General features: G+C 42.7%; 1 protein-coding gene across 2 annotated transcripts in view; it reads left to right on the top strand.

Annotated features, from left to right (window-relative positions):
* The window catches only part of ADGRB1 (adhesion G protein-coupled receptor B1), a 283,833-nt gene that overhangs the window by 256,456 nt on the left and 14,619 nt on the right, over positions 1-12,758 (top strand). Inside the window, exons 25-30 of one of the 2 annotated variants that reach the window (XM_054816238.1) lie at positions 694-865; positions 2,064-2,159; positions 4,991-5,030; positions 8,841-9,520; positions 10,788-10,823; positions 12,294-12,398. In XM_054816238.1, coding sequence (XP_054672213.1) covers positions 694-865; positions 2,064-2,159; positions 4,991-5,030; positions 8,841-9,520; positions 10,788-10,823; positions 12,294-12,398 — 1,129 coding nt within the window. Of the gene's footprint in view, positions 1-693; positions 866-2,063; positions 2,160-4,990; positions 5,046-8,840; positions 9,521-10,787; positions 10,824-12,293; positions 12,399-12,758 lie in introns of both variants that reach the window. The other variant, XM_054816237.1, reaches the window with a different exon arrangement.

Here is a 12,758-nt window from a genome sequence, read left to right as displayed (position 1 = left end):
GCATTCAGCTGGGGAGATCACACAAGAAAGCAGAAAATTTTCTGTTCACAGAAAAATTGGGTCAGGTATCAGTTCTGCTGACTTTCGTTGATGTAGTGTTGTAGGGACCATCAGCTGTAGGGTAAGGGAGCAACAGCAAAATATCGGTCTCCACATCAGCTCTATGCTTGTCCGTTTTAGTCACTTGAAACAGTGGCACATGTCCCCAGTGTTGGTGTCTTCCATGTGCTGTGGAAGTCCAAGTGTCTGTAACCCAAGTACCGACAGCCATCGTGACAAACCAGTCTCTGCTGCAACTGTTCCCCTTCCCTTTGGCAACCTACAGTGATCGTATTTTGTCTCCCCTCCTTGGGAAATGCCATCGTTGTGGACTAGTGACATAGAGTGGGAAGGGTGTGAAAGGGGGAGTGAGGTATCTGCATCCTTCCTCCCCACCTCAAGTTTTATGCATGACTGCACCATTGAAAAGTAGTCCCTCCCGTAGAAACGTGTGTCACCTGTTTTGGTAGCGCGAGTGTGCAAAGCATCTTCCTGCATCCCTGTGACAGGGGCTCAGAAGACATCTAGCACAAGTATACATTTGCTGAAGAAGTCTTCTGAAGCCCCGTGGGATCAGGAGGCTGAATTAGCATCCCACATGGAAGCTGGTGAGGCTGAAGTGGAGCTGAATTCTCTTTTCCTCTCCCTTGACAGGGCATCCCTTTGGAGCTCCTGTGTGGTCCTACCTCTCCTGGCTCTCACTTGGATGTCTGCAGTTCTGGCAATCACAGATCGGCGGTCAGCACTCTTCCAGATCCTTTTTGCTGTCTTTGACTCGTTGGAGGGCTTTGTCATCGTTATGGTCCATTGCATCCTAAGGCGGGAGGTGAGACGAATGAGTCGTTCTCTTTTATATAACCAACATAATTCCCATAGAAAACATCTGAAGAACGTCCAGTCAGACTGGTAGCTTTTCTAATCCTGTGAACTTTTGCCTTTGTGTAGACAGTGACTACAAAAATGACCGTGACATTGTCATCGGTCAGAGGGAAGGAGGGATGAATCGGTGGTTGTCATGCTGAGTGTATTGCAGAGTGGAATTTGGGGGACAATCTTACATTAGCTGACATGTCAGGTTTTGCTTGTTTAACACCAAAATTAATATTTCCAGAACATTTACACCCCACCTCAAAAATGGAATATTAAAAAAACCAATTGGTTTGTTTAATTTCAAGAGGGGCAACTGGCACCCAGGTTTACAGAATGATTGTATGTTGGCATTAGTGCCTAGATATTTGAGCTAGAAAGTAAAGCTAGCAATAATCAAGCAAGGAAATTTAATAAATTCTCTCCAGCCTCCCTGTGGAGATTTAAAATGGTAAATTATATCAGGGAAGAAAAGGACGAATCTTTTATGTTTCTTTTATTCTTTTCATCCTACTGAGCGGATAGACTGTTAATAACAGAGACAGGAAAGGGGTTTTTTTTCAATATTCATTTTATCTTCTTACAGCTCCTTTAAATTAAGTAAAACAGATTAATTTCTTATGTCAGGCCAATGAAATCAATGGAATTACACCACTGGCTTGGCTGAGACTCCTTCAACTAATTGCATTATGAATATGGGCCTGCATTTAACTCCCATTGCAGTCACTGACATTTTTTTCCATTGATTTCAGTGAGTTTTGCATCAGATACATATTACAGCTGATATAAGATCATAATCAGACATTGTAGACCCCAGTATAATGATTTATGCAATAGCATCCGTTGTAAATGTGTTGCAAGGTGCAAAACAGAAAACATTTTTATTCTTGACTATATAAATCAACAACTAGAAGTGACCAACGCAGTGACCCAGGATACCTGTAAAACCTTTGAGTTGCTCTGTTAGTATGTGAGATATGTAACATGTAAACCATTTTGAATTAATACCTGAATGCTACTGAAGTTGGATCCATGTTCTTTTGATCTACCAAGGACTTTTCTTTCTTTCTTTTTTTTTTTTTTTTTTTTAGCAGAATTTAGTATGTTTTGGTGTTCCTGTCTGACTCTGACTTTTGCAAATCCATTTGTTCCTGCAGGTCCAGGATGCTGTGAAGTGCCGAGTAGTAGATCGTCAGGAAGAGGGCAACGGAGACTCAGGGGGGTCATTTCAGAACGGACACGCTCAGCTAATGGTAGGGAAAACTACCACCTAGTCTATTATTAAGGGACCTTTGGGCATTTTTAACTCATAACTGATAAACAAAGGGCTCTGTCCATCATAGATTTTGCAATCATCATTCTTTTTTCCTTTAAACCTGTACTTGAACGAATGTAGCACTCAGTGTAGGCTCTTTCACACAAATCCGGTTTCTTTTCATTCTAATATTAAGGGGCTCAAACTTACACACCAGGTTTTGCAGACATCTTGGCGAGATCCTTTCTTTCCTGGAAAATAGAAAGCCAAAATATACCTCCCAGGTCTTCCAGACCTTTTCGTCCCCATCATCATGCTGCCTTGTCCTAGCTGAAGCTAAGAGGCAGGAGTTTAATACTGCTTTAATCACAGTCTGTTGGGTCATTGTTATAAAGATGCTGTCTCAAAGGGATTTGTTTCTCGCAAAAGCACGCTTGTTCACATTGCTTCACTGGGAACATAGTTTAAGCACTGTAAACCTTGGTCCTGTTGTGTAAGTCCTTTACAAACAGCCTAGATAAGGCCGTGGAAGAATAAGCTATGAGAAATCATCGTGCATCTGCTTCAGTGTTATGATGCAGATGATATAAGAAGCATTTGATTTCTGTGTTTGGGGTAAGGACATCAGGACAATCACAAGATTTTAACAAGTTCCAAAAACGTCTAGTTAATATTAGACCTATATCATATCCCAATGTTTTGGGTTTTTTTTCCCCAGTCACTGCTGTGCTAAGCTAAGTAGCTTGTGCTTGGGTACAAGATCTGATTTCAGACAGCACAATCTTTAAATTAAGACATCAAGAGATACACAATTCTACCACACCTCATAGGTGTTTGTTAAAAACAGGTGCCTCATTTCTAATTTAAATGTGTAGTCTTCTCATTTTCAGACTTAGATTCTTGCTATGCCTATTTATGTGTAATTAGAAAGCATGTCTGGTGCATGCCTGGTGCTTTTGCTCCTTCAATAATAGACACCGTAATCATATCCAGTCTCAATCTTCCTTTCAATAAGGAAGCTTTTTTATTGTCTCTCTGCAAGATATTTCCCTTCAAATTATTTATATAGCCTAGAGAAGCTGTGGATGCCCCATCCCTGGAAGATTTCAAGGCCAGGTTGGATGGGGCTTTGGGCAACCCGGTCTAGTGGAGGGTGTCCCTGCCCATGGCAAGGGGGGTTGGAACCATTCTATGATTCTATGATATAGTCCTTTTCCACATGCCCTTCAGACTCTCAGCATCCTTTAAAAATGTGGATGCTATATTTGTTATTCTGTTGTCACCATCCCAAGTGCATTATTCTGAAGTTTCAGATTTTTGTCTCTGTGTATAACTCCCTGTTTTCATTCATTATCAACCACCTTGCAAAATTCTGTCAGCTACAAGTTTTTAGCAATGAGATTGCATTTACTTCTTCACCGTTGATGGATGTGTTGAGAAGTAGAGAGTTTACAATCAGTTTTTTCACATTCAGGCTCAAAAAGCTCTGGAATCTAGATGTGAATGATAAGTTCTCACTGATATTTTTAGAGGGGTACAATGTTATTTTACAGTGACTGAGTTGTAAAATAACCAAAGAAATCAAAAGCTTTGCAGGGTGGCATTTTTGCCGTCACATTTTCCAATAATCTCCAAATCTGCCAAACGAGTGAAAAGAAGCTTAGCTGAGTAGAACTGTTTTCCACAAAATCTTGTTGACTGGTATTAAATATAAACCTATCTTTTATTTATTTATCAGTAGAACTAGTACAGGCTGTTCGGTTACATTTTTCTGGAACTCCTATCATGAAAATGAGATTATATTTTTCTGTGTCATCCCACTTGCCCATTTAAACGTTAGTTCAGTCTTATTTCTCTTAGATTCTTTTCAGATTTATTTGATATCCCAAATAATTTACTAAGAAATTAGCATCAAGATGGTTGAGATAATTCCTCAACCAGCTCTTAAAAAAATCTTGGATTGCAACCTGCTAATATTAAAGCATTTATCCCAGGGGCATAAACACACTCTTCTTAGTATTAAACTGGAATGCATTCAATCACATTAATACAATTATACTAAGTACCTTCTTTCTGAAATGATACTAGAAATAATCAGTGAACTCTTCCACCTTTTGCTAGTCTGCGGCCTTTGCATTACTCCATGGAAACTCATTGCCCGCTGTGACTCAGTGTATCCAGTTCTTTGAAAAGTTATCTGCTAAAAGGTTTAGAAAAAGGATTAACTCATACTGGGAGAAGAAAGGAGTTTCATTTGGCTGTACAGACCGCCTGAAAAAGTTATTCAGTCTTTGTGCCTGCAGGGACCATTGATTTTATACGCTAGGAGTTTCAGAAGCAGAGACTTGTTTCCACTTCATGTGACTTGGTGACAGATCACAAGAAAGCCCACTGGGTATAAAGTGTTCCAAGAGTATCCCCAGATCTCTTTAATGAGTGGAGGGGAATCCACTTAGACTAAGTTTGGGGTAATATATCCAAGGCAGATCAGGTCAGGAACCGGTCTCTTCTTTTTTAGTAATGTGCATGAATGTGTTCCAGGGCGATACTTTAATCTGGCAGCCCAGGAATTAGTGTATGGATGACCAGATAAATCCAGCTGAAAAGCAATGTTACAGTTTTATCACTGCCTGAGGCTCAAAAGCCACAGGTGGAAAAAAGCGGTCTGTTTGCCATGTTTCAAAGCCCAAGCAAAACATCTCTCCTCCACTCTTCTGGCAATGGTTGTGTCTGCCTCACTAATTAAAGTGTGGTCTTGCATTTTCCAAATGGCTTTCTTTCCCCCACCACCTCCCTTTGACCACATCCTCTGTGTTCTCTGTCTTTCAGACCGATTTTGAGAAGGATGTGGATATGGCTTGTAGATCAGGTGAGCACATCACAGGTGAGAATCAACAAGTGACCTGGTTTGGGGATTGAACTAGGCCATTTTTTTCCTTTCTGTTTTATTTGTGTGTGTCTCAGTGTCTTGCATGTACTTGCGTGGGCTGCCCTTACTCTTAACCTTGGCCAAAAGAAAGCAACACCCCTAATTCTCCCCTATGCTTTGCTTATCTGATTTCCCTGTAGTTTTCTTGGCCTTTTAACTAAGATTAAGCCTTGCCTCTGAGGTATTATTTCTTACCTATGTCCCATGTAACACGGTGGCAGAGAAGAGAAGAGAATCAAGGAAGAAGAGATTGGATCCATCTCTTCTTACTGTGATCCTTCTTTGCTTTAGCAACCCCTGCCCAAGGGGGTCACACCAACCTCAGACAGCTCTGTGCTCAGGAGAGGTGTCTTTGAGAAGGTCTGGACTCTGGAGAGCCTTCCCACCACTCCATCTGTCTCCATGCACACTTCTAGTGCAGTTGTAAGCTGCCTGTACGTATGGAGGTGGGTCAGGTCTCTCCTCCTTTGCCTGCACCTTTCTGCTGTGTGTTCAATCACACATGTTCATTGTGACCCTGAAGATCTGCATGAGTTGACAGTCCCTTTCCCCAGTAACTCCTTTTTCTCTCATTCCCTTGGGGGTGTCTGTGCTGTCTGGATTCTCCTTTGCTACCTGTGTGTCTCTGCAGGTTTCATGCTCTCCTGGTCCTGGCATGCCTGACCATTTTGGCTTGGGTTTTTTTCTTACCCTTTGTAGATATTTAGGCTTTTATTTACCCTCCCAGACTTCTCCGCTCTCCCAAGCAAGAGAACCAGCAGCTTGCTTGGCACTTGAAAATAATTCACATCATCCAAACCAGGATCTCCCCTAGCCAAGGACAGTACATACTGTGTCTTCAGTTACCATCATGGGGAAGCTTCTGTCTCTCTCTGTCTTCATCACCCTTCCTCCATTCCTTCCTTCCTTCCTTCCTTCCTTCCTTCCTTCCTTCCTCCTTCTTCATTCCTTCCCTTTCTCTCCCTTTTTTCTTTCTTCTGTTTCTCCTCTCTCTCTCTTTCTATGCACATCTACCTGTCCCTTTCATTTATCTTTTTCTTTATCTAATCTATCATTTATTTATCTGCTTCTAATGTATTTATCTATAATTCATCTCTTTTTCTCTATCTTGCAATCACTTATTTATCTCTGTCCTCAGTTGTCCGTCGTGCTGTACCTGTTATTTATGTATTTCTATCTCTGTCATCATTTATCTCTGTCACTGTGTTTCTGTGTATTGTCTATCATTGTCACTATCATTTATCTACCTAATATCTATCTATATCTTATTTATCTTTTCCTGTCCTTCTCTCTGCCTGCCTCCTTCTCCCTATGCTTATCAAATTCACAGTATATTTATCACACTTATCCCTGTGATATCTTATTTCATGGTCTCTTTCTGTCCATTTATCTCTTTTCAGGGTCTGTCCATTTTGTTCTTTCTGTTTCTCTGTCTCACACTCTCTAATCTAATTTCTGTCTCTCTCCCTCTTCTCATTTGTCTCCTTTCTTCCTTTTTGACACCGAAGACCTCAGTTCCAAAAAAATCACGTGCAAAAAATGTGCATGTGAGACCGGGTCTGACTTGAACACATACTCAATGAACATGCATCCAGGCTGGGTGTTGGCACACACAACCAGCTACGGAGACAGCAGCCCACTTTCTGCTGGAAACCAAGGCAGACCCTGAACTCCTGCAATAAAGGAGCTTTTCTGAATCTGCTACCAAGTTTCTTGCTCCCAAATCGAGCTTCCCAGAGGAAAGGAAGGAGCTGACTGGTTTCACATGACTTCAGGGCAGAGGACCCTGGATCAGCAGCCTGCTGACAGGCTAGGCTTCCCTTCCATTGCTTATACAATTTGTTTGTAGATGTCTGCCTGAAGATGTATTCCTCCTCTGATAAAGTACTGTTAGTCTACACCAAGCTAAGTAGTTAATAATAGTCCCCATTTTAGAGATCATTCTATATGGTGCATCATCGTATGCATTCTACTTATGGAATAATAAAAAATAGAAATTGCCCATTGGTTGCTGGCCATCATTTCTCCTGGAGGAACCAGTTCTCATGTAATAACGGATTGGAGATATGCCTGATACTGCTTATAACCCCCTCACTTAAATTCACGGGTAGAATTGGGTCCATAGCTCAATGTTGAACTCTCGCTCTGCTCCAATGCTTGGAGATTGCCAAGGGCGAACCTCTCCAAACCTACTTTCTGCAGCTGACATGAGCATGGAGAAGAGCCTGAATCAATAAACCTTACTGACACTCCCAAACGAAGGGCTTGACTTCAGTTACATCTTCCCACAGTATATGTCATGAATACGCTGTAATGCTCTGATTTATCCTAGCATGTCCTCTTAGCAATGTCAAGATGACCACAGCTGCCATAGTTACACCCAGTCTGTTTATCTTTGAAAGCTTTTTAAAAGTTCTTTTATTCTACTTGGTCTCCTTGTCATCCTGCCTTGCCTGCTCTATAGTCTTTGAGGGGGCCTTTGCTCTTTCAGCATCCATCGCTCCCTGTATGAGTTGGTTGAAAAATTAGTGTGTCTTCAGTCCCATGGGATGCCTCTGTCATGTCCTGCCTCTGTTCCAGGTGGAGCAGCTGAATAGTATCAGGTTACCCCAAAGATCCCTGTTTCTAGTCCATTTGGAAAAAAATAGGTAAAAGGACCTTTTTTTTTTTTTTCCCCCCTTCTGAGATGGGTGAAGGGGAACATGCATTTATTTTTCCTTTCCTGTGCTGAAATACTGGGTAAGTAGCCTTCAGCCTCTCACCACTTTGCCCCTGTGATTTCCATCGCCTGGAGACATCAAGGCTGACGTCATTATCTTCCTAAGGTCTTTGTTACAGCCCGAACTCAACTGAGCAATAGATTCTTACGCCTAGAAAAGAAGCAGGTGTCTTGTTGTGGGCAGTGTTGCGTGGGAGTGAGTGTCTGTGTGTCCTTTATATACCTCCTAATTGGCATGTTCACCTCGTCCTCAGTTTAAGGTTTTCCTCTCCTATTAAGGAATATTCATGGCACTCCTTTCTATCCTCAAGGGAAATTGAGAAACACTAAATAATTAGCTCTCACAAAGGCTTGGCATGATTACTGGAATGTAAGCTTTTTGGAGAGCAGTTAGAAATTCATAACAAAATGTGGTGTGTTTCACAATACCAAATTATTGACACTGAAACCATTCCAGGGAAAAGATACCTGAGGCAGTTCAGCAAGTTTAAAACAAAACAAAACAAAACGAAACAAGACTTTACATTTGAAATCATTGATAATGCTGCATTTTAACTATTTTCTGAATCAAAATAATTTTTGACATGAAAGCAACCTTTTATTTTAAAGAATTCTACCCCATGGGCTAGTAATATATATATATATCTCTCATATATTTACATATACTACGTGTACTAAATATGTATACATGTATTTGCTTTTCAAGATATTGTTATCAATATGACAATACTTGTTGGCCTAGTTGGGAGATTTGGCCATGATTGTGTTGGAAAATTCCCATCACAGAGAACTCCCTCAAAATGAGAAAGTTTTTTTCTTCCCTAGCTTTGGTTTTGCCTTCAGCATCCTGGATTTAAAAAAAAAAACAAACAAACAACAAACCAACAACAGTATAAACCACTGTTCTGCCACCATAGCCTCTTTCTGAGAGGTCCAAGGGAACATGCTAGCATGGTGTGACTGTGGTAAGTGTATTGATGTGTTAATAAAAACATAGGTGAAGTACTAAGGATACTTATGTGTCTTCCTAGTGCTGAATAAAGACATCACCGCCTGCAGGACCTCAACCATCACAGGAACACTGAAGCGTCCATCACTGCCAGATGAAGAGAAATTGAAACTCAATCACCAGAAGGGGTCATCAAACTTTAACAGTCTTCCAGCCAATGTCTCCAAGATGCATCTTCAGGGCTCACCACACTACCTGGGGGCCATCAACCTGAATGAGTTCAGCAATCACACTCTCACTCTGAAGAAAGACAAGAACCAGCCGCCTAAGTCCATCTACATCTGTGATGGGGACATCTTCAAGAAGTTGGACTCAGAACTTTCCCGGGCACAAGAGCAAACACTGGACACCAGCTATGTCATTCTGCCTACCAACACGTCTACTTTACGGGCCAAACCGCCCAAAGACGAGAGCAAATACAGTATCAATATTGACCAGATGCCCCAGACACGGCTCATCCACCTCAGTATGGCTACTGATCCAGGCTTTGTTGTCAAGAGTCCTCCACGGGAGCCTGTAACCATGACATGCAGTGAGGTCCAAGGTTCCCCCATGATACAACAACAGCAGCAGCTGGCTCCACAAAATATCTCCAACGAGTCACAGATTCCCAACAGCCTGTGTGACACAGGTGACTCAGGGAACTCAGGTGTGGTGTCCAAGAGTGAGACCGTCTCCACCCTCTCCATGAGCTCCTTGGAGGTAAGCATGTGAATTACTGTCTTGTTCTCAGACGAGAACGATGCCCTGCCCTCAACGTTGGCCACACTAGGTGTTTCAAGAGAAGCACCTTATGCCAAATGCAGCCCACCAAGCATTGCCAGTATTATATTATCATGAGGGATCACTGACATGGGATACCATTTTATAATCTAACATTTAAAATCCCTCAAGACTTCCATGGACATGTTCCATTGCTGGATGGACTGTCATTAGCCTTACAGGCAATGCAAAGTCAAATAAAAATGTTAGCTTGTCAAAGACTTCATTTTAATGCAAGGCACATGGCTTGCATTACCTTTTCTCCTTCGATTCTCTGCCTCTGTTTCCCATTTTGATGACTTCAGTCATGATACAGATGAGAAAACCCTAGCAATCGCAGATGTAAAATGTCCCTAAGGCATGCCTCACAATGCTTTTAGCATCAGTGGGATGTCAGAGGTTTTGCGTAAGTGCAGCCCTCTCCTTCTGACCTGTCATTAACTCATTGCATATTTTAACAGTTTTCCCTAGACCATAGATCTTACACTGATGTGTGTTCTAGTTTTTGCACTTATAGAATCATAGAATCATAGAATGGTTTGGGTTGGAAAGGACCTTAAAGCCCATCTAGTTCCAACCCCCTGCCATGGGCAGGGACACCCTCCACTAGACCACGTTGCCCAAAGCCCCATCCAACCTGGCCTTGAACACTGCCAGGGATGGGGCATCCACAGCTTCTCTGGGCAACCTGTTCCAGTGCCTCACCACCCTCACAGGGAAGGATTTCTTCCTAATATCGAATCTAAATCTACTCTCTTTCAGCTTAAAGCCATTACCCCTTGTCCTGTCACTTCTCAGCACCTGGCCCTTTTCTTGCCTGTTGTCCAAGAGCAGGTCTCAGCCTTTGCTGTCCAAACTTCAGTCTTGACTGACCGATGCTCAAAAGCTTCAATAGATGAGTTGGCTGAGCCTCTCTGCTTTCCATTCTGTGAACCACCTGCAAGCTCACAACTAGGAAAGAGTCTTGAATTGACCACACTCCCATGCTCAGCCCTCCTCAAGGCTCAGTGTCTTTTGGTAGAGATCCCTCTAACTGGCTGGCACTTTCCATCATGAAGAGCCAGAGAAACAGGTTAAAGGTGTGGGAAGAAGGAAAAGGAGAATGACTCTCCCTGTTTTTTCTACTGTGTGGTTGAGTTTGTGCCTACTCAACAGCATCAACCCATTTACTAACCTTCACCCATCTCTTTTTCTTTTGAATACCCAGAGGCGGAAATCCCGGTATGCAGAGCTAGATTTTGAGGTGAGTACATCCCTTTCTGAAAGTATTTTTCTAGGGATAAGATGAGAAAAAGAAATGCTGCTTTCTTTTCTTCCTGGCACCTTTGCAGGAGCGCTGCCTCTGCCCAAGTGCTTCTTCAAGGGTTTAAAAACAGTAGGTTGAAAGAGTTGTGATGGATGCCTAGTAAGGCTTACCCTGTGCAGCTAAACAAATGGGTGATTTATATTGGTACATGCTTAATTTATGGAGCAGTAGCTTCTGTGTAAATATTTGTAAATCAAGATCCCATGCTGGCTTGCCCAAGACCTGTAATGTCTCCTCTGTGAGCAAAATGCTTATGGAGAGCTGATACAGCGGTAGGTGACTGCACCACGTTCCTGTATGGGAAGCACATGTACATTTGGTTGGTGGCCTGAAATGCCTGACCGTTTGTGTGCAACATCTGTTGCTTAACAGAAAGGAAGCTAATACATCCCCACTGTCACAACCCATTGTCAACCCTGGCCTTTCACACCTATTAATGAACCTCACAGAATCAGCCTGGGAGGAAGAAGTCTAGACTGTACATAGGAAAATGTCTGTCCTCACATCTGAGGCACAGAGTAGAAAGCTTTGAAAGAGCCAGTCTGCCACAAAAGGTCCATGGGGCTACTGAGAGCTAATGCAGCTATCTTGACTACAATCATGGCACCCTTCCTGGCAGAACTATGCTTTCCCTTCAAAGCTGCTAGCTTATTCCAAAACAGAGGCACGTTCAGGGCCCACAAGGAGTTGCCTTAATGCTAGAATCACTTCAGAACTCCAGGTTGTGACCTTGGTCTGAAATTGAGGCACGGTGGGTACATCTAAGCTGATCCTTCAAGTTGGTCTCAAACTATTTGAGCCGCCTCCTATTGTATAGCATTTGGCAGAATACAAGAAAGCCGTATTCAACATGCTTTTACATGCAAAGGGAAGTCCTTGTAGAAATTGGTCCTGTCTCTCCTTCTGGACAGTAGAAGGTAGAAGTGAAATGCAGAAGGGCCGCAATACAAAGAGAAGGAAATTGTGGAATAGTCTCTGACTGAACTTCTTCTACCCAAATCCTACATGTTTGGGTAAGCTCTGAGCACATTTGCAAAGGAGGCACACTGAGAACAGAGTGGGCATGGCGTCAGATATCAGTTAAAGAAGGTCAGCAAAGCTTCCTAGGTCAAGCTGGTAGAACATTTCCAGTCAAGCACAAATTCTGCAGCATAAACAGTTGGCAGTTGCAGGTTTATGGTAACCATAAGGTCAAAAATTGGTCTTTTCCACCATCTAATCCTCAACATAAAGGCAGTGCTACACTGGGTCCTCAGTGAACTTTGAAGGTAGTTTAGGCACACCAGATTGCACCTGCAGGGAGACAGAGGCAGTTTTTAATAATGTATGTAACTTTGGTGGGAAGACATGTTGTTTCTGTACAGCTGAGGGGGATTTGCTGACCTGTGGCCCTTGTGTTTGCTTCAGAAAATCATGCACACAAGAAAACGTCACCAAGACATGTTCCAAGACCTGAACAGAAAACTCCAGCACGCAGAGAAGGAGAAGGAGTCTCCAACAACGGACAGCAAGGTTAGTCAGACACCTGCAGAACCATCATCTTCTAGAGCTCTCTAGTGCCAGCAGGAGCATGGGAAGAAGCAAGAAAGTTTAGGAACCCTCAGTGAATGCCTTACCTTGATGTTCTGTCCCTGTATGTTGCAACAAGCACATGTGCACCAAACAGGACACAGAGGGTCACAGAGGTACCACTGCTGGTCAGCAGCCCAGAAGGAGAATGTCTGTCCTCATGCCCATTCGTGGTGAATGCAGTCTGTGTTGTCTTGTTTGTCTCTGTTCCTTGTGTCCATGTCTGTTCTTTGCATCTCTGTTCAGGTCATCTCCAAGTGCCACATCCATCTACTCATAGCTAGGAATGGAAAACACAACAGC

Source organism: Grus americana, chromosome 2 (assembly GCF_028858705.1).
Source record: "Grus americana isolate bGruAme1 chromosome 2, bGruAme1.mat, whole genome shotgun sequence".
NCBI lineage: Eukaryota > Metazoa > Chordata > Aves > Gruiformes > Gruidae > Grus > Grus americana.
Note: the sequence above shows the minus strand (reverse complement) of the source record. Positions and strands in the feature narration are given on the sequence as shown.